The following is a 27,878-nucleotide window of genomic DNA, read 5'->3' as shown; positions in this document are numbered from 1 at the left end:
ATTGATATATCCATCCATTTTTATTATTTAATTGAGATTTTTAATGTATTGTTTCAGCTTGAAGAGAGGCAACGGCAAGAGGAAAAGCACAGAAAACAAACCAAAAAACAATGGGAAACACAATTCTTTTCCAAAAATGGTGATGGTTGGATTTACAAGAAACCATTAACTTAAATTTAGGGTTGTTTATTTTTTTTGTTTACCCACTTCCAAATAATTTCTCATTTAATATATATATAATGATTAATGTTTATTGAATGGGGAGAATATAGTTATGATAATTTATGCAATTTATGATATATTAAGTTTGTTTATTATGTCTGTGAAGAGTGTAACTTAATGCGCCAACAACAATACACAATGGAAAGTAACCACTCAACGTTGCTATATCCTCAATTGGTCATATATACGCCGATTCAAAGCCACACCCAATACCTGGTTACGCACACTACACCTGCATTATCTGCATATGCAGATAAGGCGGCTATTTTTAGTCACTGCCCTATTCTCATCACTTTGCTGGCAATTCGATTTTTAGATGTTTAATACCTGCATGGTATGATCAAATTATAACAAGGAAATAGTGAAATTAATTAATTTCACTCTTACAATTAATTAATTTTACTTTTACAATTAATTAATTTCACTCTTACAATTAATTAATTTTACTTTTACAATTAATTAATTTCACTCTTACAATTAATTAATTTCACTCTTACAATTAATTAATTTAACTATTACACTTAATTAATTTAACTCTTACAATTAAATAATTTCACTTTTCCTTTTGAAGTTATAAAAAATCTGCATACCGTACTGAATACTGTTATTCATTTATTGTAAGTAGTTTATATTCAGTCTAGGTTGTAGATGGTGATTCGGTTTTATTCATAAAAGATTTTAGCACACATGGCGTTTCATACCTATAATTGAACTGTAGCAAAAGTTAAAAACACATGCACGGGGCAAGTCAATCTAACAACAGGATGCTCCGCTTTGGAGATCAAATGGCTTATCTGTGGCCATGACAGGATCAGTTTCAATCATCTTACTAGACACTGTGCGCTGCGGAGTATATGTACATAGTGCAGTACTAATTGGTATTAGTTGCAGCCAGACATTACTGTATATCAAAGGACTGTTAGGAGTTCCTATCTTGGCAAGACAAGCTGGCTCAGTCCTAGTATGGATAATACAACATGGCCAAAAAGTGCACATTTTTTAATACAGCTTTTCTGTGGTACAGCCACCTAGGAAATATTGTAGTAACTGCTCTGATTGCTGCTTTCTGTGTATACTAGGCCTACAGCATACTGTGTAGTACATTAATACTTTATTAAAGTTTATTTTCAGTCACTACCATAAATAATTTGTGGAACATTATGTCAACTGATCTGCTCGCAGCATTCACTTGCAATTTGTGTTTTAATTTTTAACGATTTTAGTTTCAACGTCATGTTATTGACATCAAACTCAAATTGTTCCATTCATCAGTGTACCACAACAATTTTATATATTTAAAAGCTACGTAGCAACAAAATATCAAATTATAAATAGATCAACTCAATTTTAAGTTTCTTTAATAAGTATCTATATTTGAAATAAAAAATATCTGCTTTCAATTTGACAAAGAAATAACATTTTAAAAAGTTAAGTATAGTGTATAATTCCAAATTGTGTCCTCAATCTTGATTAAATTGTCAATATTTTTAAACAAAATCTACTTATAATCAAAGAATTAAAATAAATTTCATAATTATTGTATATCTGTTTACAATTTTAAATATTATAAGTTATGCAATTACCTTTATTAGGATCAAATTATGTTTCATCATTGTAAATAAATTGTACTAAATATTTTTCAAATTGTTTTGGGGGTTTTACCCATTTAGCAAAGTCATATGTTTCCTATTGTAAATAACATGATATAAAATTCTCATTTTCAGAAATATTACATTCTCCATCTTTACTAGATACCCGCCAACTTGCTATGGAAAATTATTAGTTTATTAATTTACTGTTATTGGGGTAATTTTTGCTTTCTTTTAAATGCTTTTGAGTTATACCTACTTTTCTAGAAATTGTTTCCATACAATTCTTTCTCTAATTAAATAATCAACTTTGAATATCCATAAAACCACACTCTCCCACCCAGCGTTTCGTTCCTATACATGAATTTTCAGAAATAGAAATATTGGTCTTTTTAAGCAGTCATTATTTTTTTAAATTAGAGTATATTTGATGATTATGTACGTATTGTATCATTTAGTCCACAGAAAAGTGGTCACTATTTGGGAGGGTGGTCTTAATTAAAGAGTCTGTATTCATTCAACTGTACTTTCATCAGACATTTATATTCATTATTTGTAAATAATTATGAATTTTAACATGTATATGTTGTACTGAATGTATTTAGGAGAATAATAGTTAATAACGGCTCCAGTATTTTGATGAGTGGGAGGTGGCTCTACTGCGAAGTAACTAGAAAAGCATTAGTGGGTGTAAAATTGAGTGGGAATTGTATTCTTAATATTTCATAAATACGAAAAAAAACTTTGTCATCATCTATCGAATCAGAAGGTTGGTGTAGACTTCTCCACTGAGAGATATAACCTTTGAACTTGGTCAACATATTTATAATGATCATTAATGTACTATACTGTGCAATAAAACAACATTCACTAATTATTATTATTGTGTTTATTTTATTTATTTAATCAAATCATTTTTGAATTAATTAAGTTTAACCTTGACCAGCTTTCATTTAATTATAGATGTCGACTTAGCTCCTCTAATGATCCCACCCGACTTTTCGATCTAATCGGAAAGCTGCTTTTTCTGTCGCCGCTCCGCAGATCTGGAACGCGAATTCGGCACCTCTATTTAAACGTCAACTTAAACTCTTTTTAATTAATTACTAAGTATTGTTAAGCGATCTGTTCTTTGTAGGGCGCCATATAAAAACCTATATAGAATAGAATAGATATCTTAATTTGATACAATAAATCAATTAATCAATCAATGTACTTTCATTGCAACTTTGAAGTTGAATTATTAAGCCGTTAACACCACCACAGTAAACGCCTTTAAAAATAAACTTGATAAATTCATTGAAAGAAAATACAACAAATTTACTTTTATGGGATAAAGTGTATTGCAGAAGAATTTAAATCAAGGAAACGAATGAAAAAAAAAACCAAAAAAAAAACCATGCATTGATGACTTGATGAAATTGGGAGGGCATGACATGTACCATACAGAAATGTATGGTCTACTTACGAGCCCGACAAGACAGGTGATTACAGGTGAAATACCAATACAATATTCATTAAAAAGTAAAATATTATTGCACCACACATCACAAAAAGACCATGAATGAAGGATAAATCAACTGCAGATTTTCAATTAAAACTATTTCTTCAGAGAGAAAACGACTGAAAATATTCTTTGTTCATAGGCACATTCATTGCTTTTAATATCGTTACTGCTGTGAATTGTATTGGAATATTATTGGAATAATAATATAACAAAAAACCATGACCAAATATCGTTTCATAAACTAGGATACTTGGGGCAGGGCAATCCAACAACAGAATGCTGAGCTCCGGGGATCAAAGGGCTGTGACAGACACTGCGCGCCGCTGAGAATATTGACGTACACCTGTAATACAGTGCTATTGGTATTTGTAGCAGCCAGACATAAGATCAAAGGACTGTCCTGTTGCTTGTTTAATTGACTTGCTTGGGGCAAGGCTTGTATGGATAACACAACATGGCGATTCGAAAAATTGGTTTTTATTATTGGAATAATAATGTACAAAACACCATGACCAAAATATTGTTTTATAAACCAACTTCCTGTTTCATTGTACACCTGAAGTGTGAATAAATATTAAATACGTATAATAATTGTTAAAATAAGAGATAGATAGTTCCATGGTTTCATGCCATAGACTGTTACAGATTGTTACAGATTTGTAATCTTTTCGCAGAACAATGCTTTATTTCTGTATATTATGAATATCATCTAACTAAGACAATGGATAAAAATCTTTTCTTGTTCGGTTATTTTGAAAACTGACTAAATTTCCAGATGTTTTGAGATTCTAATCATAATCTCGAGCTCCCGATGTCAGCTTTCGATACAAGATACAAGATAAAAGATACAAGATAACTTTATTGTCAACTTTTTTAGCAATTTCGAGATATGTTTTGTACCTGAGTAGAATAAATAATACGATGTGATAACTATATAAATAAATACAAATGATACAAGTGACTATCTTGAAAAGTTTTTGTTAAATAAATTGCATGCTATGTACATTGGTGAAAATCTGAAACGGTTTGTGGATATTTTTTTCTGTGTCAGTCTAACCCTTCCTGATCTACTTATAATGATGTCTGAATGTAATGGGTGTGATGGGTCTTGCATAATTGTGTCAAATTTCTGAAGTATGAATGTATTAAACATTTCATCTAACGGTTTCACTTCTACACCGATAACTCTGCTGGCCTTGTTTACTAATCTCTGAATTTTACTTTTACTGTTTACATTGATATGAGAAAACCAAACAATAATACAATAAGAAATGATTGATTAAACAACAGAGGAATAAAACATATGAATGAGATGAGAACTAACATTAAACCGTTTCATTTTGTATATAAAGTACATTCTCTTATTAGCCTTGGTACGGAGCTCTTTAGTGTTGCTCTCCCAATTTAGTTTATTATCAATTATTAATCCCAAGTACTTATGACTTTCTACTATTTCAACAATTTCATTATCAATTTCAATATTTACATGATTAGTTTTATTTTTCCTTCTAAAATCGACAATAACCTCTTTAGTTTTTTTGACATTTAGTTCAAGAAAATTTAGTTTACACCAGACTACAAATTGTTCAACATATTCATTGAACAGGGATGTATTATTATTTGAAATTAAACCAACTAGGCAAGTATCATCTGCAAACTTAACATTAAATGATTTACTTGGATCAATATCACTATAAAAATCAGAATATAATGAAAAAAGTAAGGGTGAGAGAACGCATCCCTGTGGTGCACCTGTATTACAAGTTAACTGCTTAGATACGCTACCCCTAAACTTAACAATCTGTGTTCTTTCATTTAAGAAATCAGAAATCCAGAGATTTAATCGTGGATTTATTCCTAACTTTAATAATTTATCTGTAAGTAAATGAGGCTGAATTGTATTGAACGCTGCAGAAAAATCTAAAAATAATAATCTAGCATAGTTATTTGGATATTCAAGATGACCATACACCTTTTGCGTGAGCGTCATAACTGCGTCAACTACGCCCCTTTTTTCCCTATAAGCAAATTGGTTGCTATCAATCATACCCTTTGTCTCATTATTTAATATATTTTTTATAATTTTCTCAAAGCATGTCATGGGGATGGCTGTTAATGCCACTGGCCTATAGTCATTGCAAACAGTACATTTATCATTTTTTGGAATCGATGTGATAATAGCAGACTTCCAAAGTTTTAGTACACGACATACATCAACCGACCACTGAAATAGGTAATGAAAAATATACTTTAATTGAAAATAACAGGTCTTCAGAACTTTCCTTGAGATTTGATCTGGCCCTGTGGCTTTCTTGGACTTGACTTTTTTTTAGGGTTTGTTCCACATAAGTTATATTAATTAGGATATTGTTATTTCCTTCTTCTCTGATTGAGCCCATAACATTTTCATTTTGTTTTTCCCGTAAATCCGAAAAGTTACTTTTTTCAAACCTGACATAAAAAGTATTTAAGTTATCTGCTGTGATGTCAGTATCCTTACTCTTATTAAATGCAACTTTGTAATTACCCGTAACTTTATTCATACTTTTCCAAACGTTCTAATATCACCTGACTTAAATGTGTTTGGCATAGTTCTGCTTATCTCTTTTAATTACTCGTCTCACGTCTCTTTGTCTAATTTTACTGGCTTTGAAATCTCCTTGTTTAAACGTTTCATATTTTTCTTTCATTAGTAATCTTAATTCCTTTGAAACCCATGGTTTATTATTTGCATAGATTTTTACGAATTTGATTGGTACAATGGAGTCCTCACAAAACTTAATATATGCTGAGCATCTTTCTACCGTGTCGTCAAGTGAATCGCTCTTAAACGTATCCCAATCTGTTCTATCAAAACAATCCTTTGTTGGTTATTGATCGCTTGGGTTATTTTTTAGACGCAATAGTATTTGGTTCATTTACATATTAAGCAAATGCAGCTTTTTCCTTTGCTAAGTAGCAATTTGTTTGTGGTGTAGTTGCAGCCTTCATCGCTGGGTGGGAAGCAAGCTTAAACTTAAGGTATGTTTAATTCACTTTAAAAAAAATAATGTAGGCCTATGTAATTATAAGGACGAGGGTGTTCGTTTGTGCTTTTATCTTCACTTACAGATTTACTATCAGCGCGTCCATCTTCAATCTAAAGCACACATGGAAATGCTAAACTTAACGATAACGATATTTTACGATAAATAGAAATGTAATTACCAAATGGGAAAAAGTTTGGTATTCATTTGGATTTTAGTAAAATGTGTCTTTTGGGCTATTTAGCATAGGCCTGTGATACACAGATATTGTTCTACAGTACGCCTTTACACATTTCTTGACGCCGGTAATGGGGAGGGATGAATCTCAGTGGACAGTTATGAATTTATATTTAGATCCCACAATGTAGATAAAATGTTGGGAGAATTTTTCTTCCAGCCGACTTTCACAATCTTTTTCTACTTTTAATCATTGTATACTATTTTATAATAATGGCATTAAGTCATGACAAGCCATTCTACAACCCAGAATGACTTAAAAATCCAGATGCTAGTTAAAATTTCTCACTCACAATACATAATATCATGCATGTTTACTCGATCTTATTAGTATCATAGCCCTACAATTGATTGTTTTCATTAAGGTACAGTTCAGAACTTACCATGCTGTATAGGACCTAATGTTGTTTTCAAACCCAAAGTAGGCCTAATTACATTTGTGGAGAGGGGGATTCAATAAAAACTTTTACTTTTCGAGTTATACTATATCTTGCTCTTCGAGGAGCAAAGGCTATTGTTGGTTTATCCAGGTAAGCTAGGCATGAAATGGACTGCCTCTGCCGGTTTTCGTAGTAACAATGTCTACAACTTTATTCGTCAGGAACTAACTAAAATAGTTGAATGGGGATAAGTAAAACATATGTACGTCTATTCATAGCCTACTCTTTGTAAATAATTGTTCACAATTATAGTAGCCTAAATGAATTAATATAATCCGGTAAATTGTATTGTAAATATGTATTTCAAACTTTAAATTGATAATTTGATGCAACGTTCATTAAATTGAGGTTTTAATTTTTTAGAACAATTTTAATTTATTAATTTTGTTGCACCTCCCTGAAAACAAGTGTATCATTTATTTCGGGCCTGCAAATTCTACGAAATTCTCGGGCGATGTGGGGGGTGTACCATGGGCACTGTGAGCTTCAAATATTAGAAGAGCTGCTGACGAGTATACGTACACGTCCGTTTGGTTTGGGTACCTAAATTTGAATCATATGCCCTAATTTAACCAGACGTTGTGTCAGATGGGCCAAAAACTAACAAGAATAAGGTAGGGTAACTCCGAGGGTAACCCATTAACTGACTCGAAAGTAGCAGAACAATTTGGTGGCTTGTTAGTTATATCAATATTATTTTCTATGCAGAAGTCCCAGCCATAAAAAAAATGTTCAGAAGAAACTATTTTAACTGCCGCATGATTAGTGTAAAAAACTGCTCATGTTTTTACCGAAGTTAAAGTAGAATTTGTGTAATATGTCCTTAAAAGATATAGCTGCCGTCGTACTTGTATTTCGCACTGCTGCATTACATTCTGGAAAATATGCAAGGCATTCCGGATTGATTCAGCCATTTATAACTTATATGTTAATGTAACATTAAATAGTTCAATGACGTGGTAAAAATATTTGATTCTTCAGATCGCGATTTTCAAAAGTATTCCTTAACCAAGTTTACAATTTAGAAAGCAAAAAGTAGTAGAAAGGAAAAGTTTATGTCTTGTTTTATTTTAATACATACACGCACATACATCAAGGTGGTAAAATAATATTAAACACACGTCTGTTACAAAATCAAAAAGTAGCTATTGGACTACGGTATAATATCGTACCTTGCACATATAGACCTTTGGAATCAAGGCAATTATTGCAATAACTACTACAAGAAACACAATATAGTATGAAAGACGTTGGATTTTAAAGTTAGTTAAATTAAGGTAAAAATATGTGGCAACGAGTTCGTCATGATTTCACCATGATTTCACCATTTTCAAACGTGTGCATGGACCACAATACAGTAAAATTATTCAAGTTTTCTCCGTTATACAAAGTTATTTACCAAAGAAATGGCAAAAGAAAGAAAAACAAAAAGGATCCAAATCAAAATTATATAAAATGTTAAACTGACCAGTTAATTTGTTAAACTTGTGGTGTGTGTGCGCAACGTACATTTAAATACTTTATATTATCATAGAAATGGCCATTCATTGGCCGAGGTAAAGATTCGTTTGTTACGTTCTGTATGTGGGCAAGAGTTATGGCACCGTTTAGATTTGATAACATATTTATTCAGTGAGAGGCGGAGGAATCCATTTTAAAAACATGAGAGATCAACTGCATCTCTTTTGGAAAAGGATACCACATTGCCTAAATAACGTAACATTTTTTTCATTCCTATGTCGTAACATGAACATAGAAATTGCCAAACATATATATAACTGTACCTACACAAAACATGCCCCTACACATTTCACTATTTTAACATTTCTCGACATCAAAGGGTCAAGCGTACAGAGGAAGAGCACATCATATGACTGGTTACAATAAAAATGTCATCATTATCAGAAATCAGAATCATTATTAAACTGTAACTGTGTTTATGGAAACTGTACAGCTTTTAACCAGATAATTTTATTTTTCATTTCAAAATTATCTAGGTCCTCGCTAATATTTCCTTGAAGTATAATTATCTTATAAATAAACCATGCATTACTTAAGCATTTCCTGAGCTAACCCTAGTTTCTCATTAAACAGAAGCTGTTTAACAAGACAAGATTAATTTTGTTTCTTTTACATTACAATTTCCTTTTCATGAACCTCCTAGCTAAAATTACATGACTTTTTACTATTTTACATGGCCGGTTTAAATGTGTAAATAGTTTTAAATATAATAGTAAAGCTAAACAATAAAACATTGTCATTTTTACTGTATGTTTCTTTCCATCATGAAAGTCAGGCCTGGAAAAAAGTACAAACATTCCATGATTGTCCAGGTTTCCAACAACCACCTGTACAATAACTGCTTAACAAACAGGTGGTTTTAGAAGAGTTTGGTGCGAAGCCTCATCAGGAGATTTATTGTCAACACTGGTCGTACTACCGTCTAAACTACTAGAATCGCAAACAGCGCCAAATGGATGATGAAAGGGCTCCACCGCCAAAATCTTGAAACTTGAATTACTGTAGCTATCGTCCTGACTCATTATCGGTAATTCAGAGGCGGGTAGTTGTTCGTTGAAAACAAGACCGTTCTCTGCCCGTGGCGACGGAGACCCTGAAAATTCTCGTAGTTCGAGATCAGAACTATTTAAATCTGGTGTGCTTTTTGAAGTTTTGTTGGTTTTCTTGTGACTGGAAAGTTTTAGGAAACTAATTTTAGGCTGAAAAATATAGAAAATATATGTATTATTTCCAGCTAATATTCAACATTCAAATTTGGCTACGTTAATACCTATTTTTCTTGCCTTGTTTTTATTTTTTTACCTTATTAAAGTACTTGTCCCAAAGTCTTTTGTGATTGTTTACTTTTACATCGTTTTTCTTTAAGAGAGCCACCAGCAGAGCAGGCATTTCATTCTTACTCTTAATTAGATTCAGCTCAAGTATGACATGCCATGTGTGCAAAAATTTATGTTATGGATATTAAGCTGAATCGGCTAAAACCTAGACTAGCCTCAAAGTTACAATCTCTTCTTCAGTCAACATATCTTATTACAAAAGTCATCTATGATACTGTACCTTATAGTAAACTGAACGAGCAGATTGAGGCCTTGATGATGTTTGTAGACTTCCATATGTTGGTTGAACAAAATGGTCTGCCATCTGAAATCAAGCACAAAAAACTTAATTTAAAGACCCTTGCCTTCTGCAATATACGTCATAGCAAGCAACTTGTTAAATATGAAAATTTATCTAGCAATCTGTATTTCTAACTTATCTTTATATTAAGCTCTGTCTACACTATCAAACTAGTTTGACAGAAAAAGTGTGATGTGTCCATATATAGACATAATCATATCACTATCATATTTGAGTACATCACCCTTTAGGATAATACTGATTGTCTGGAATTAGCCATGAATAGCAGATTTAACAACTGGTAAAGCACAAATGGGAAGCACACCAAGATAATGATGATGACTTTATTACCAACCCTAATATTAACAGAAAGTTATCTCGTTTGTGGCAGTGAATTACAATTGGTAGAGGCCTTTTGATGACTTTTTAATTTAAAGCTCTGTCTACACTATCAAACTATATGTGACAAAAAACAACTGATGTGCCCATATATGGACATATGACATCATATCACTACCACAAAAACAAGTACATTCTTACCCTGGTCATCATTTGACGAGCTGTTTCCATTTCTTCTTTAAAAGGGAAAGCAGGTTTTAAGTCCTCATAATTTGATGGATCACAAATACGTCTGAATTAAAAAATATGGTAGATATGATGTATTTTATTGCATTGCCAAACTATCTCATACTAATCAAATTGCTTTTTAATGTTAAGCTCTGTCTACACTATCAAAGTTTATGTGACAAAAAGTGTGATGTGCCCAAATATGGTAGTGATATGATATAATGTCAATATATGAGCACATCACATTTTTTTGTCAAATAAACTTTGATAGTGTAGACAGCTTTGCGCTGACTCGGGGAACATTTTCGCCAGTGTAGCATAGCAAAAAGCTATACAAAACAACCTTATTGCTAAACAAAATTTTTAAATGAAATTTTTCCCTGTTACTAGCTAGCTGCAGAAATTACTGGGGTAATAGAGTGCAGTGCTAGGCGCAAGTGCTACATAAGAACGAATATTATTAATATTATTCTTAATACTTTGGTTACTTGCTTACTTCGTTGAGTTGACCATAACAATATATGAAATACATAGCATTTTTGACTGAATTTTATTAAATCTTACTAACTTTGATATTGTTTGCAAGGCATCAACACGATCCCTATTCGTTCTAAATGCCTTGATCACATCAACTGCTTCACTGCAAGTACATGCAGGCAGTCTCTATATAAAACAAACAAGAAGTATTTGAGATCAAACGTTGTCTGGCAATGGCAATGGCAAAATCATCAATGTGTTTAATGCACAAATTATGGAAAGACAGAAGCATCAGCAAAGCAATAAAAATTAGATTAATCGGAGCTCTAGTTTTTCCAATTGCAACGTACGCATGTGAAACATGGGTAATTAATGCTGCAGATCAAAAACGAATTGAAGCTTTTGAGATGTGGTGCTGGAGAAAGCTTCTAGGTATTCCATGGACTGCCAGAAGAATCAATGAAAGTGTAAGGCACGAAATAGGCAAGAAAGGCACATTAATCGAATCTATTATCAATATCAAACACAAACAAAAACTACAATACTTTGGACATATTGCCAGACGGGATGGAGACAGTATGGAGAAAATGATTATGTTTGAAAAAAAAAGAAAGAGGAAGACAGACGCCCGTATTCTTAAACCGGACTTTAGTTGTAGTTCGAAGTTCGACTTGAGAAAGTCGTAGTTCGAGCTATTACTTCAAATTCGATTAAAAAACGAAGTAGTCGAAGTTTGCAGTTCGACTTAATGAAGTCGAGCTTTTAGTCGAGTTGCACACGTCTGTGTAACAAAGGCTATACATTGGCAAGAAAGTATTTGAGGAGCAGACGAAATTTTGCGCATTGATATCCCTTTTCATTTTCTTACAACACTTTTTACGCATATATACATGAAAAATAATTTTAATGGTTAATTATTAGAACAAGACAACATTTTTCATAAACATCGTTTAAAAACCATTTAGTCGACCATTTAGCCTGCCCCCCCGCAGGACAAACAAAATCGATCAAAATCTGTCTCGATCTAGTCGAGGTTGGCCTGAATTAGTCGCCGATTTAGTTGAAGTTCGATTTATGAATTAAAATGACGTCATTTTTAAAGTTTTAGCTCGAACTACGACTAAAGTCCGGTTTAAGGATACGGGCGAGAGACTCAAATGGATTGATGGTATAAGTGGTGCTGCAAACTGACCAATAATCTCAAGCTCAAGATCGGCAAGAATGAAGACACCATCAGAATAGTAACGAGTACTCAGATAGAGTAGAACGACGAGAGGAAGAGAAGAATATTACATTTATGAGTTGAATGGAAAGAATATTGAATAATTTTAAAGACACCGATATATAACAAGCGGCAAACAAATACAAAACATTTTTGTATTCTTGCAATTTAATTGGTTAACTACACATCATGTGATATCTAATGGTGATAATTAACGAGCTCTAATGTATGTTTCTTCTAAACATTTGAGAATTTTTGCATTGAAAGGATGACTGATCCGAGTCCAAACTTGGAGCACTGACTTTTTTAATGGCCTAACATTCGTCAATGATCTACGATGGATAAATTGAATTAAGTAGGTTTGTTATAAAACAAATAATGAATATTTTGTATTTGTTGAATGCAAAGAATATTTCAGCTCCGACTAATTAAAGATAGAGCAGTCAATTTTTCAAGTAATGAGATTATTTTTACCACTCATAAAAATTCAGTATTTGTATACTATATAATACACAAATAAACTTGTATTCATTTATTCCGCAGCTTCTATCTTTAGTCATTGTAGAATAGTCGAACAATTTTAAATATCACCATTGAATATCACTTTTACCGTTTAATAGAACTAATAATGCATGGTAAACGATACAAAATGAACCTATCAAATGGAAGATACACGCAGGTGTGTTAATATTTCATAGATTTTCACCTAAAAATTTAATACTGAAATACAAACACTGTTTGCTAATTTGCAATTTTAATGAATGTGTTTTTATAAAAAAAAAATTGCCTACCCTCACAATATGATTTAGACATAAGGCCTTTGTAGTGCAGTCTTCAACCAGACTTATTAACTTTCCAGCCTAAAAAAAAACATTGTTATTGAAAAATCGGCACAATGAATAATCCATTAAAATAATTATTAAAGAATAGCAGTCTGTCAACTGGTTTCGTTTGTGATACTAAAAATGTATAACAAAACATTGTACAGTCTGAGTAGGCCTTTTTATTTAAGCCCTAGCTAGGCTACAACAAATAAGTTAAAAAAAAAAATGAAATATTTACCTCACTAGCATGAAAATAGCCTTTGTATCCTACAATCAACCGTTGCTTTCTATATGGCATATCTGCCTAATTAAGAAAGAAAAACTTAAATTATAAATAATAATATAATATTGCGCATCCCTAAATTTGAAGGTATCACCTATTGCTACAGTACAACAGTACATAAACCACTTCTTAATTTTGGAACACTCGTATCCTATAATATTGAGGAAATATTGGACTCCAAAGGCCAATATTCAATTCATTTGACTTTCAACATTGAACATTATTACACAGAATAAATAAGACGACACTCTGCCATGACACGAATTAAAGCCTTTTCAGTTGACCTCTACCGGGTCCTACTAAAACCAGGCCAGATAAATGCCCTCATATATTTTAACAATTTATATCAAAGATCTTATAATCTAAAGATAGGACACTCTCGGAATTTTACGTGCAATTCATGTAACACACATGGAGCTCATTTTATAGGGCGCCCTCTCGCTCAAACGAGTAGATTTATGGATCAGATATGTCTACTGTATTGTAACTGAATACTCATTTTTTTCATCACAATAATAGTATATGATCTTTGGTTTATTCCAAAGATCTTATATACTACTTTTCATCCAGCAGCAAAACAGTGCATATTAGGAAAATATATTAGTCAAATAGTGTGTTATAAACAATTAAAAAAGAACAAGAAGTCACTTTTTAAAATCACTACTTCGACTATTTTATTGCAGTAATTTTTTAAGCCTACAGTCATGACATGAAACAGATTATGATAGTCAATTCTGAGACAATTCATACTAGGACTACTGCATTATGTACCCATCATTCGCCATGACATTCATTTGTTATTATAATTTATTTAAAACCTGAGATAGCAATTAGTTATGTTATAGTAGTCTCAGTTTAAAATTAACTCAATAACTATTGCAAAATGATGCACGGGCCACCCAGAGGAAATATAAAAAATGTAGAAACATTGAAATAAAATCATCATATTTACAATTATTCAATCATCATACCAGACCGTCGTAATGATCATCATTTCTAGCCGATAATGCACAGACCGGGGCGCGTACAGACCTCCTACAACTTTACCATACCTCATAAATGTGATACTTTAATTAATTTTTTACTCTTCGTCTTATCACTGATTATGTCTCTGTTGAAGAATTTAACAGCATAGAATATGCGTAGGTTTACGTACGTAAACTGCTTCCATCTAGATGTCATACTCCTAACCATGAACATTAGCGCCTGTGTAGCAACCTTCTTTGTTGTGCCAATGCTCCCATAGTCTTCTAACCCTTCCATGCAATCTTTATAACGATTGTATTTGATGGCAGCTTTCAGGGACATTTCATCAAGGGACACGGCCACCACACGTTCACGTTCGTTGAATGTTGCACATCTAATTTTTAATGATGAAAAAGTGGCATCATTAAATCCTGGTTTCACTTCGACTCGTTGTAGCCACCTTTTCAGTGATCTTGGGTGTGGAAGGACAAACATCTTTCTACAAAACCTGTAAGCCCTGGGACCTTGGAAATGTAACGCAATTGAAAACAAGCGGTCTTTCACTGTATAACGATGGCCCTTTGGTTTCTTCTTGCCAATTCGTAGTTGACCGGCAAAGAAATCTAAGGCATTAGTACTCATGTAGGTTTTAGCTTTCTGAACTATACTTTCGATTTGATCACCACCTGCTAGTTCAATGATGGTAGACTGTATCTTCTTCATTTTTGCTTTAAGTCGGCATACCCTCACTCGATATTTCAAAGTACTGGCATGTCTTGAAGTTGACGGACATGATTGTCTAGCCGGCGTCTCATTTAAGGGTATCGGTATATCTGGAAATAAAAAGGGAACACATGCATCTGTGATTGAGAATGATAATAATGGAATCAGTCAGTCAGTTATCCAATCAGTCAATCTAGACTTTAATAAATAACATTTTGTGTATAGGGTATATAATGCTTACTTGGAACTTGGCACTCATCTTCAGTCCTGTCTTGTGTTGAAGGAGTCACGGTAGACGTCATAGCATAGTTATGATCAGAATGATGACGGGGAGCCCCTACACAAAAACAACAATTAAGAATAAGTACCACGTCACACAACGAAATATTAAATGCCAACATAACTTTTTTTGACAGGCCAAATACGGTAAGTATAAAAAGAGAACATTAATGAACAATATGTTTGTATCAGGAAGAAAATAAAAACTTTCACAATCTAATTATTGTAATGTATTTTATTAGTACACTAGTACTATATTCACTTACTTGTTTCACTGTGAACAGTCTGTAACGTTCGAACATTGTTTTCTGGAGTTGGTGTTGCCTCCGAGTGTCTTGTGGGTAATTTACGCCACACTGTTACTTGGTGTGGTGGATTTGGGACATCAAATATTGTAGGGACTGCATTCCATACAAGTCTTCTTGTGACCATCAGTATTTGAGATTCTTCGAAATGAATATTGCACAAGCGGCAATTACGATGTAAATAGGAACTTGGTTTCCTTCTCAAATCCGCGCGTCGTGTGTTCTGGGCCCATTTTGCACACCTGTAAATTAATAATTGTCTGGTGAGTTTTTGCTTTATCATAATTAACGTTTACGTAATTATAGGACGTCTGCGTGCATGCTAATTGATTTTCAAATTGGTTAGGGCCTAAAGTCAAATACTTAAGCCTAACCTAAAACCACTAACTAACTAACGGTTGAATTTCATAAATATTAAGTATAAGATTCAATTAAAAATTGTTTGTTAGGGCTACTCAACGGATAAGTAATATAACCAGGGAACAATAAAAATAGTGTAATTTCACTGTTATTATAACTAATGTCCTAGCCTAATAATGATAATAATAATTATTTCATGCGTTAATATACTGTAATGTATGTAACGGCTAGTTAAATTAAACGAAATAAAATAACCATGAGACAGAAAGCAAATATTAACCATGAGACGGAAAGCATGAAATAATTAAGATCACAATTTGTTTATATTAAGTATTATTATTATTATTATTTGTATAATGTAAAAAGAGGGACTACAGCGACATGCCAATTGGGCTTCTTGTAGTCTTTCGACAAATTTTTTACTTATATGCCAACAATTGTAATGATATAATATTTGGTCAACAAATGTTTCTTGAATTGAAAGTTTTAAAAGTTGTTTAAATTAAGGTACTAAATTTTAAAGGATAAAGTAATATAACCAGGGAACAGTGAAGAAATTAGTGTAAGTTCACTGTTATATAATTAATGTACTAGTAGTAGCCTAATAATGATAATAATAATCATTTCATACCTACGTTTAAATAATAATTATTAATAATAGGCCTACCTAGCCTAGTTTATTAATATATGTATAAATTGAATACACAGTAAAGTAAGGTTAGTCCCTACATAGCATAGGCCTATGTTAAGATGTAGGCTACTTATTTAATTACATAAATTTACCTGTTCTTGTCTTTGGGAAAATTGTAAAACTTAAGTTCTGGGTTGGCCTTTGAATTGCTTTTACAATTAATTGCAGCACAGTATACAGTATCCCTCCACTTTTTCTCTTTTCATTCATTGTTTCTTAACCATACAAACTTTGGCGCGACTCCTCAATCCCATTTTCTTAAGAATACTACTGCGATCGTCACGCAAAAGTTCGTTACTCGTTTAAGCGAGGTGGCGCACTATAATTTGACGCTTCTAAAGTGTTACGCGTAAACGCGGGAAGTGTCACATCTTTAGTATATAAGATCTTTGCTTATATACAGATAAGTTTATAAACATCCTTCAGATAATTTAATTGTATCGAACAGTTCCAGTTTTGTGTGTTTAAATTAAATATCTTTTCTTCAGCAACTACTTCATCTATTTTACATAGACAGGTAGTTACTGTAGGCCTCTAGTAAAGGCTAGCTAGGTATTTTTTGGTTGTTTTATCTCGGTTCTTCATGTTGGCATTGCAATTAAAATCAAATCCAAGGTTTAATGGGAACATTTTACAACTGAATAAAAAAAATGATGTAGATTTTTATTATAAATAGGCCTAGTACTGTACATAATAAAATATTCACATTTTTAAATTTCTAGCTACGGTAACTTAATCATGCTTCATGTCGATTAGAAGCCTTTTTCTTCCTTGGCCTAATCAATATTGGTAAGCTGTAATTGTTTTATAATTAATGTATTGTAAATTGATTAGTTACCATAAATCTGAGTAATAAATTAAGTTTTTTAATTTCATTATGGGGAAAGGAAGATGTTATGGATGAAAAAGAGACAGAGACATATTATTGTACACAAAGCCTATTTAGTAGTTTATTTACCATAGTAATTTAACAATTAGGCCTACCTAGGCCTAGCTAGGCCTATCTAGCTAGGCTAGTAGGCCTAGCTAGGCTAGTAGTAGGCCTGTCACGATAAATATGGTCCGGGGCCAAAATCGGTCCGGCCGGACCAGTTTTGGCTCTAAAATTGTGGCCAAAAGCAGTCCGCCACTGCCTAAATCGGTCCGGGCTTTTCTTCTGTCGATTTTAATTGAATTACTTGGCCTATGATGCTGTTTTAAGTTGTTTATGGCTAGAAAAATATCCCATGATATATATTAGTAAGTTATCTTGTCGGATAAATACTATAAATAAATGTATTTTATCTACAAACATGACTTAGGTCTTCACTCATATTTCGGCCTGCCACACACTCACATGAACGGGTATGAGACGCTGATATTGCCAGCTAGATTTAATTTATGACTGAGGCCTTTTTCCTTCCTCAGCCTAATCAATATTGGATAATTGTTTTATAATAATTGTATTGAATTTATATAGTGATTGATTAACCATAAATAGTTAATAATAATAATATTTAATAATTAAATTGTTTTTAACATCATGGGGAAACGAAGATGTTAAAAAAGAACAAAATAGATTAAAAACAGGCAGAGATACATATTGTATACAAAAAGCCTAACAATTAGTACTAATTATTGATGAGTTACTACTAATAATGATAATAAAAAAAACAGGCTTAATTTATAATATTAAAATAACAAATAAAACCGTAGTTTTCAATATAATGACTAATCATGGCCTTTTTTTAAATGATATATACATTATGACTCATTTTGCGCACCATATATTTGTAAGACCGGACCATATTTGGCGGCCAAAAACAGTCCTACTACCCGGACCGATTTTATCCTGGCCGGACCAGTTTTGGCGGCCAAAATTGGTCCGGCCGGACAGGTTTTGGCAGCCATAAATGGTCCCCCGGACTGATTTTGGCAGCCAAAACTGGTCCGCCGGACCGATTTTGGCCCGGACTGATTTTGGTGTGACAGGCCTAATAATAAATAATGGTAATAAAAAACAGGCTCAATTTATAATATAAATCAAAATAAAAAATAAAGCCCCTTAGTTTTCAATATAGCCTAGCCTAGAGGGCCTGGAGTTTATTCTATAATATCCGATTCCTAGCCTAGGCCTAGGCCTAGGCTAGGCCAAATTCGTAAATTATAATAGAAAAAAAACGAGCACCGCCGATAGTGCGCATTTGGTGTTTCATAGAAAATAACGTTTTTCTGGCGACGGCTCAACTTGGCCTAAACTAAACTGTACCTACCTAACTACTAATTAACAACCTAGGCCTAGCTAGCTAGGCTAGCGGATCAGGTGCCGTTCTCGGCCACCTCGACTTGTATGGACTATACCATTATAAAAAGATGGGAAAATAGGGGTGTCCCATTTATTAATTGAGTGTGTTAAAATACTTTTGCTTTTGTTCTTTTGTTTTTCTTGTTGTTTCAGCAACAAAGGGAAAACAACTACGCCCTGCATGCTGTAGAATTAATTTCAGTTTTCAAGTTAATGCAGTATATTATGGCTCTTTATTTCTATATAATTTTTACAGATTTATAGATACAGAAAGTAGGCCTATATAATTTATAAAGAAAGTTTTTATTCCAGTTACAAATAAAAAATATAATTTACCTAACGATAACTCAGTAGTACATTTAATAAAGATGACAGTAGTATATTTATCACATACTGATTATTAGGTAATCAGTAAAACAAATAAACATTATAATTTTGTCAATGAATCTGTACCATTTTGTTCCCAGAAAACACAGCGTTTGACATTGCATGTTTTTAGGTTTGGTCTTTCTAAAATGTTTTAAACACGTTTTTAAACGTTTCTGTGTAGAAATACATGTTCTAATTGAACAACGTTTGCATCAAAACGTTATAATAGCGAATGCAAAACGGAGCTGATAATGTCGCCATGAAGTGGATTGATTGGTGTCTTCCAATATAGCATGGAATACATCGGCAAGCCGTTAGCTGTAGAACGAGTCAAGCATTTGCATACTAGACAAACCAATTACTTTCCCCGCTCTACCCAGCACCTTCTCAATTCGGTCTTTATCCCCTTACATTTCCTTACTGATATTCCCAGCCCAGTATACAATATGCCCAAATAGAACATCACTGATTAGTAAAACATAAACATTCTATAGTACAAATATCCTGCTTTACCCCAAAGAACCGAGTTTCCTCAAGCAGTACAGCCTTGTAATTAACTTCTTAACTACCATCATGTCCACCCATTTAGCTTTAGTCAAACACTACTGCCAGATACTTATAATTGTTAACAATCTCTACTTCCTTTACTTTAATTAATGTATACTGTCAGACCAATTATGTTTTCGAAAATCAATCCTTATTTCTTTCGTTTTATTTATGTTTAGTTCAAGAAAATAAAAAATATGATTTATCTACCGATAGGATTGGGCCGATTAGAATGCATTTGCCAACATTCTTTTACATATTTCACAACATTATAGAGTTTAGGTAATTTAACCGATTGTAATGTAGTATTTAGGATAGTTTAATATCGATTGTACTGTAGTATTTAGGATGTTTTAATTCCGATTGTATTGTAGTATTTAAGATTTTCTAATTTCGAATCCGATTGTACTAAAATTTAAAGTGTTTAAATCCAGATAGGAATAACATAGGCCTAGTATTTAATATGCTTTAATTTTTTATTATACTGTAGTGTTTAGTTTAGTTTTTATATATAATAAGTAAGTATACCTACTTATATAGTTTTTATTTATTTATTCATAGGAATCACCTTTATATCGGTGTCACACACATTTATCAGTTAATGGTGCATCCAATTAGGCATACAGACAAAATTACAAATAACATAAGCCACAAAGTTCTAAATACTAATACATAACATCAAAACAAAATGTAAACTAATTAATTAATTAGATCTGTATGAAAATACATAATACGGAAATTGTACAATATATATAACTACAAAAATAAAAACAGAACAACAAAAATACAGGATAGGCCTAAGAAATAAATAAAACTTACAGATACATCCTCATAGAGATGTCTGTAGCTTGTTTACTATATTAAGATTTTTCCTAATGTTTCATTTTCAGTGAATAAATTTTGTCTAGCATAAAGTGGTGTTTTAATTCCTGAGGTCCACAATTAAAATTATCCCAGTCACCGGGATAATTTTAATCGTACATACTTAATTATTGTCTAACAGAGTTTAATGAAGGACATTTAAATAAAAAATGGTTTACTGTTTCTTTTTTGTTAGTACTGTACACATCTTACATAATCCTGTGTCCTCAAGATCTAGAGTTAATTTTGATCTTTCTTTAAATTTTAAATTGATACTCTTAAAATTAGTTTTATCTAACAAATATTGTTCAAGGTTTGGTTCCTTTATACATGGTATATTCTGTTAACGTTGTTTTGGATGGAATTTTGTTTTGCTTTGGGCCTTTGAAAACCACTCGTTATGATCAACTTGTTTATTATTTTTCCTAAATGGCTTTATCCAGTTAGTAGATGGTTCTTCATTAAATTTGTCTATAAAATTTGTTTTATTTAAAATATCTTTAGTTGATATAGTAATTGTTACAAAATCTTGGCATTCCCTATAATAACACAGTACCTAATAATAACATGCCTTATAAAAAGTACATGCATTGCTAGTTTTTGATGTTCTGTATTGTTCCTTGTAGTTTGTACTGTAGGTTACATAACAGAACAATTGTATTGTCTTCCCATTCAATAGACACCCTTCTCTACATAAAACATAATACACCACACCCCTATCATAATAATGGTATAGTCCATATAAGTCGAGGTGGCCGAAAACGGCACCTGATCCAGGCTAGCTACTACTAGGCTAGGCCTACTAGGCCTGGCCTAGGCTAGGCCGCCCTCCTAGACTACTAGGCTAGTAGGCGTAGGCCTAGCCTAGCTAGGCCTAGGCCTACTAGGCGTCTCACTAGGTAGGCTAGCCTCCTAGCTGTATATAGGGCCTAGGCTAATCACAAAAAATAAACTACCCGTTAAAACAATTTTGTATCTACCTTTTTAAGTTGGTCGCACAGATTATCAAAATCAGTCATTTCTGTTTTTTACAGGTTTACTTTTCATTTAAAATTGTGTTGTTTACAACTTCGCCATGACGACCACCGCCAGTTGGCAGACGCCGCCAGCGACTCACAATATGTATTTTTATGGAACGCCTTTGCTGCGTTCTGCATGTTCTAAATTCAATCAACGAGAAAAAATCCTCAGCATTTTGTATAATTTTTGTTTGTATAAATAAGCGAAACCATACTGGTTTTCTTTTGTTGCTCTATTCCGCGCCACGAATCCGTAATATTAATAATAATTTTCGTATTCATACAGTATAATTGGAGATGTGATTAATTATTCCATGGAGGAAATTCCTCCATGATTATTCGCATCGCTAATCACGTGAGAGGATTGATTTTTAGGGGAATCCCCATAGCTATACCGACCATCCTGCTAACCTATTTAACGTGTTTGTGTGCGCGACAAAAACAGGGAGACTTTTTGTTGTCTTCAGAATCAACTTTAAATACAGTAGATATTGTAATTGAATATTAGGTCCATTATTATAGTTTTAGTAAAACAAAGTTCGCCCAAAGTTCTGTACTATACGATACAACAAGTAAAATAGGCAAGTATTGTTTGTTCTGTGCAGTTGAAAATGGTTGTGTTGCAGCCTAGCTAGTAGAAGTGCTAGGCCTAGTAGTAGTAGTATAGTAGTGGGCCTATCTAGGCCTAATGTCTCTTTCTCCCGGGCCCCATCTATACTTTTTTGGCAGCGCCTGTGTTGTGCAGCATCGTCATAGCATTTTGTTGTAGAAGCTGCCTTATTTTCATAATTCTGTTTCATATTAAAATGGAAACAAATAGTGGGCCTAGGCCTACTGTATAAGAATGTTTTTTTAGGCTAGCCTATGTTATTATTATTTTTTTTTGGAGTTGCTGGTTTCATTCCCTAATAATAAAGTTATGGAGCACTATTATCGTCATAATTACTCACCATCTTTATTGAGTACAAGGGTGATGCCGGCACACCCACCATCGTGTTCATATTTTAATAGAATTTACTCAGCATATTAAGAACATTTTGGGTTAAGTGTATTGTGGCGCTACTGCAGTTTTGCAACCAAGACTGGGCATCAGCGGGTGAATGTTTTTAAATTGGAGAAGCTCAAGAGATTTTGGTGCGAATGTGCAGTAGCACCGTACATTCTTTGAGAAACTTTGCCTAGAAACTAAATGATGAATACTACGTATGTCTTCCATATTCAGAGACTAATGTCTGTATTGCCATTGCCATATTGGCCATTTTTATTCAGTGTGTTTTACGATTATGTATTGGTCGCGTTTTATTTTGGTAAAAATAAAATGTATCTCTGGCAGGGGTACTGTAGATCCAGGATTTTTAAAATGCGGGAGCACTAACAGTAATATGATTATTGATTGATTGTCAAAAATAAATATCAAAAGCAGTTTCAAATTTAATTTTAGGTCTCAAAATGTGAGATCGCATGCTTTAAGCTACGACTGTGTAAGGACCTGTGTCTGCTGGAAAAAATTAACTGGTTAATAACCATGTGAATAAATTACCCCCAATTTCTTGGCAGCAGAAACAGGATACATTTTCAATAACCGGTTAAATGGCCGTCTGAAAATAACTGTTACTATATTGCTGTGCAACTTTTAGCTGTAGCGCAAAATAACAATTTTATTGACAGCCACTGACCTCGAGTCAACTACAGTAACCTTATATGACTGCAAGTGCCCATTGTCTTTTGCGTACTGTTAACGTCGATTATTTAAATGGTTACTTAGGAGCAAAAATTGAGCAGGAAACCGTTTATTCGGCACTATACAGCAGAAACAGACCATAAAGGACACTTGCCATGCGTTGATCAAAGCGGCTGTGGAACCACTGTCCAAAACATGTACCAAAATAAAACATCTTTTAAGACAATGCTAAATAATATGGTCAAAAGCGTATCTAGTGCATTAGCATAACAACTATGAGCACTCATTGGCAAATCCTAGGGGTCCCAGAGCTTATAAAGCCCCAGGGAATGAACAGCTCAATGCAACACCTTCCAGTGTTGGGGGGAGGGGCTCCCTTTGGAAGTGCTAAACCAAGGCCCCTTTTGTTACACCACTGTCTAGAGGTGCAATAAAAAAATATGTATGCTACCAATTTGATATGCAAGCAATTTCAACGCAACCTATTTCATATGTCAATGTTTTACCTACCTGTGTCCTCAATAAAAAAAAATCAACACTTTTTTTTTAAACAGATAATTATGTCAGATGATGAAGATGTCCTGTTTGAGGCTTTTGATGTTGGTCTGCTCAACAAGAAAGCAAAAAATGTGGCAGATATCCTACACACACCAGAAGATAGACGACTGATTAAAACACTGTTTCTTTGTGGAGCTTTTATGTCTGTTGTGAGTTTTTTGTTTTTGTGAATTTCCAATACCATACTCTCTCAGATTTTTTCCCTCATAGAATAACAATTTCCTTCTCCATCATTTTATATCTACAGCCAACCAGCCTATTTGTGGAAATTTGTCAAATGTTCATTGTTTTTTTGTGCAAAGGGAACATCCACTATTATTACCACTCCCCATTTAGAAATCCTGGTCCACCCTTCTGGAGAAAAATGTCAGGAAATCCACATAAAAGCAAGCTTATGTCAACATGCAGCTTTGTCCCAACTGAGCGGAAATGAAAGGAACAAACGGTGCAAGCGCTTTCGTTGACAATAGAATTGATTGTAACTAGTTGTTACGGCACACATGACAGGTCTGTAGGAACAAGTGTGCGCAAGCCCTTATATAGTAACATTGATCTGATCGTTGGCGGTCGAGGTTACCTAGTTTTTAGTTCCAGAAATTAGTCAAACATGGGCAACTGAAAGGAACTAAGCTACTGTTGAGTTGAGTTCCATGTCGACATAAGTGCACTGCATAAGTCTTATTTAACCTTTTCAGGTTTAAGTACTATTAAATTATTATGATGATTTTGATTTTTTTTTTTTATTTCCTTTTAGGGCTTATGTATTGCTGTTCTCGGGCCGACTTTACCATTTTTAGAATCACAGACGGGTAGTACTCCCTCCCAAATAGTTTATGTGTTCCTAGGCAGAGGATTTGGATATTTTATTGGATCAATCATGACGGGGTGTATGTTTGAGATGCTGAACCCTCTGATGTTCATAGGAATATGTCTTGCCACATGCACGTTCAGTTTGTGTTTTATTCCAACAGCATCGGATGTTAGCCTGGTCATGTTCTTGTTTGTTTTTATTGGCTTGGCTATGGGATCATTGGACACAGGTAAAAGTATCTTGTTCTTTCCTTCTTTCTGTTATGTTAATTACCACCTATATTTTACTTGAGTAAGTCTATCACAACAAGATCAATCTTTGAATTGATAAGAATTCAGTGACACAAGACTAGGCTGTTGGCTAGTAAAATCGAAACTGTAGTTTGTGTCATCTTTGATTGTTCATTAATTTTTATACTGTATAACAAAATGTTTTTTCTTTTAAATCCTATGCCTCAACAACTACCTTGATTGATTAAACCTGTTTGTTAACTGTTTTTTACTTTAATTACTCATTGCAGGAGCTAATGTTGTGTGTTTGAGATTGTGGGGAAAAAGATCACCCCCATTCATGCAGGCCTTACATTTTAGTTTTGCCGTGGGAGCACTGTTAGCGCCATTAATGGTCAAGCCATTTCTGACCACAGAGCTGACTAGAAATAGTCGAAATGAGGATTTTAATACAACTGAAACCATAACTATACTGTATAACGCAACACTATCAACTGAAATTTCTACCACAGACGGACCACTGTCCACAACAGAATTTATAACCACTGGTAGTTTTGCACAATCGACTGACAACATTATTACCACAGAAGAATCAATGTCCACTAGCATTGGTAGTTCAGTACAACTGACTGCCAATATTACTACAGCAGAAGAACCAATGTCCACTAACACTAGTAGTTCAGAACAACTGACTGCCAATATTACTACAGCAGAAGGACCAATGTCCATTAACACTAGTAGTTCAGAACAACTGACTGCCAATATTACTACAGCAGAAGGACCAATGTCCATTAACACTAGTAGTTCAGAACAACTGACTGACAATATTACTACAGCAGAAGAACCAATGTCCACTATTCTAACAGTAACAACATTAGGTGGTGGTGATGATAACAAAATAACCAATATCTACTATATAATTGCTGCATTTGTTGCCTTTAATAGCTTAGCATTCTTTTACTTTTCCTGGAGTTCCCCAAAGAAAAAAATGCATACTCAATTGTCTGCTAGTGTATCTGGTACAAGTTTTAGTAGTCGCTTCAATCAACAGATGCTTTCAATAATGTTTGTGTTCTATTTCCTTTATGTAGGAGCAGAGATGGCATTTGGCAGCTTTATCTTTTCTTATGCCATTGATAGTAAGTTAGGGATGAGTGAAGATGAAGCTTCTTTACTTAACTCTTCCTTCTGGATCAGCTTCGCTATGTTTCGTGCCATTGCAATTTGTTGTGCAAGCTATTTTCCTCCTTATTACCTACTCGTAGCAGACATGATTGGCTGTATAGCATCTTCTGTTCTCCTACTCTTTTTTGGTAGTACCCACTCATACGCTCTGTGGTTTGGTACGATTTTTCTTGGTGCTTCAATGGCTTCTCTTTTTCCAACTGGTCTGTCGTGGTTAGAACAATATCTGACAGTTACTGGTAAAGCCGCAGCAATGCTGGTAATTGGTGCTGCTGCTGGTGAAATGGTAATACCTTTTCTTGTTGGCCAATATTTTCAAGAAGATAGTGATAAAGGTAACGATGATATGTTGATGTACATAATGGCTGCTATTTCAGTGGCATTACCTTTGTTGTTCTATGCCGCAAATACAATTGCTGTAAATAATGCTGAAAAATGCCTACATAACAAAAAACCTGAAAAAAAAGCAATGCTGTCTCAGGCAAATGTGGAAGCAGCCATTACACAAGCAAGAAAACCAAAAATGCATAAAAATGGAAAGACCATTACATTCTCATCAAAAAAGCACAGTGAATAGTATGAAATATTTGTTGTATTTGGTGCATCAGGGTTACAAACTGTTGTTCATCAACAGTTCAATTGTTGTCTCAGTTTAAGAATAAACAAATCGGCTGAAAGATATGCCTTGGTAGTTAGCCATAACACATTCCTTTTTAACAAGAGTTGTGGTGTTATAATCAAATAAGCTTAGTTTTGAATAAAATAAGAAAATGAATAAATTTTACAAATAAAAGACCACCGTAAACATTAAATATTAAATCATCTCAGTGATTTGGGCATATCAATTTTATTTATTTATTTTTTTACTCCCAACCAACCACACCAAAAATTACATAATTATCTCATTTAGTATTTTTTTTACAATTTATTAAAAAATCACTTGGTTTTCTTAAATATGGTACGCACAGAGGTGGAATCCTACAAGCACTGTAGGATTAAGAAAAAATTTCTAAACAAAAAAAGACTAAAAAATAATTTAGAGTAATACTCAGATTATGTTTTCATTTTCGAATTGATAGTTTGTTTAAATGTATCTTTTAAAAGTTTTTGTATTATGTTTATAATGAATCATATAAAATGAAATACTAATATGATTAGTGTATTGATTAAGCAGTTGTTGACAAAATGTCAAAAACCAAGACTAACCAAAAGTTGGTGGTGCATTTGTTGTTTTTATACTTTAAAAAGTAATACTCAGAATTGTTTTAAAAGTTGGTATATGTTGTGTTTTTGACAAATTTGTCATTAAATACTAATAATATGATCAGTGTATTAAGTGTAGTTTCCATCTACTTTTAAATATCTCTTATTCAGTTGGCCCTTGTGCATCCCTGACCTTATGTTCATAATTCAAAAGAATTTCATGGAATGTGTAATAATGTGATATCATATTCTATTTTAAAAGGATGGCGACCAAG

The 27,878-nt window shown here is 33.3% G+C and overlaps 3 protein-coding genes across 6 annotated transcripts in view; 2 read left to right on the top strand and 1 right to left on the bottom strand.

Moving 5' to 3' along the window:
• LOC140055026 (oxysterol-binding protein-related protein 11-like) overlaps positions 1 to 2,688 on the top strand; it is a 30,537-nt gene extending 27,849 nt beyond the window's left edge. The window contains exon 17 of the mRNA XM_072100176.1: positions 58 to 2,688. Within this exon, the coding sequence (XP_071956277.1) occupies positions 58 to 174 (117 nt within the window). The 3' untranslated portion in view covers positions 175 to 2,688. The remainder of the gene's footprint in view (positions 1 to 57) is intronic.
• A 5,387-nt stretch (positions 2,689 to 8,075) lies between these two features.
• Positions 8,076 to 22,023, bottom strand: LOC140054324 (uncharacterized). Of its 3 annotated transcripts, XM_072099268.1 has the most exons (9): positions 15,767 to 15,847; positions 15,463 to 15,558; positions 14,485 to 15,331; positions 13,488 to 13,553; positions 13,217 to 13,285; positions 11,295 to 11,389; positions 10,700 to 10,790; positions 10,100 to 10,183; positions 8,076 to 9,741 (listed from the first exon to the last, which is right to left on the bottom strand). In XM_072099268.1, the coding sequence occupies exons 4-9, from the start codon at positions 13,545 to 13,547 to the stop codon at positions 9,385 to 9,387; spliced, it is 756 nt and encodes a 251-aa protein (XP_071955369.1). In that variant the 5' UTR covers positions 13,548 to 13,553; positions 14,485 to 15,331; positions 15,463 to 15,558; positions 15,767 to 15,847; the 3' UTR covers positions 8,076 to 9,384. The 3 variants fall into 3 exon arrangements, with proteins under 3 accessions (XP_071955369.1, XP_071955368.1, XP_071955367.1); XM_072099267.1 differs by lacking the exons at positions 14,485 to 15,331; positions 15,463 to 15,558; positions 15,767 to 15,847 and adding an exon at positions 21,897 to 22,023; XM_072099266.1 differs by lacking the exons at positions 8,076 to 9,741; positions 10,100 to 10,183; positions 10,700 to 10,790; ... (2 more) ...; positions 13,488 to 13,553; positions 15,767 to 15,847 and having other exon boundaries at positions 14,243 to 15,331; positions 15,463 to 15,625.
• A 322-nt stretch (positions 22,024 to 22,345) lies between these two features.
• On the top strand, positions 22,346 to 27,724 carry LOC140054893 (sodium-dependent glucose transporter 1A-like). 2 transcript variants are annotated; one of them, XM_072100004.1, is made up of 4 exons: positions 22,346 to 22,516; positions 24,171 to 24,323; positions 24,929 to 25,214; positions 25,506 to 27,724. In XM_072100004.1, the coding sequence occupies exons 2-4, from the start codon at positions 24,177 to 24,179 to the stop codon at positions 26,975 to 26,977; spliced, it is 1,905 nt and encodes a 634-aa protein (XP_071956105.1). In that variant the 5' UTR covers positions 22,346 to 22,516; positions 24,171 to 24,176; the 3' UTR covers positions 26,978 to 27,724. The 2 variants fall into 2 exon arrangements, with proteins under 2 accessions (XP_071956105.1, XP_071956104.1); XM_072100003.1 differs by lacking the exon at positions 22,346 to 22,516 and having other exon boundaries at positions 24,093 to 24,323.
• Positions 27,725 to 27,878: the final 154 nt, after the last annotated feature.

Source organism: Antedon mediterranea, chromosome 7 (assembly GCF_964355755.1).
Source record: "Antedon mediterranea chromosome 7, ecAntMedi1.1, whole genome shotgun sequence".
Lineage (NCBI taxonomy): Eukaryota > Metazoa > Echinodermata > Crinoidea > Comatulida > Antedonidae > Antedon > Antedon mediterranea.
This window is presented reverse-complemented; position numbering and strand designations above follow the sequence as displayed.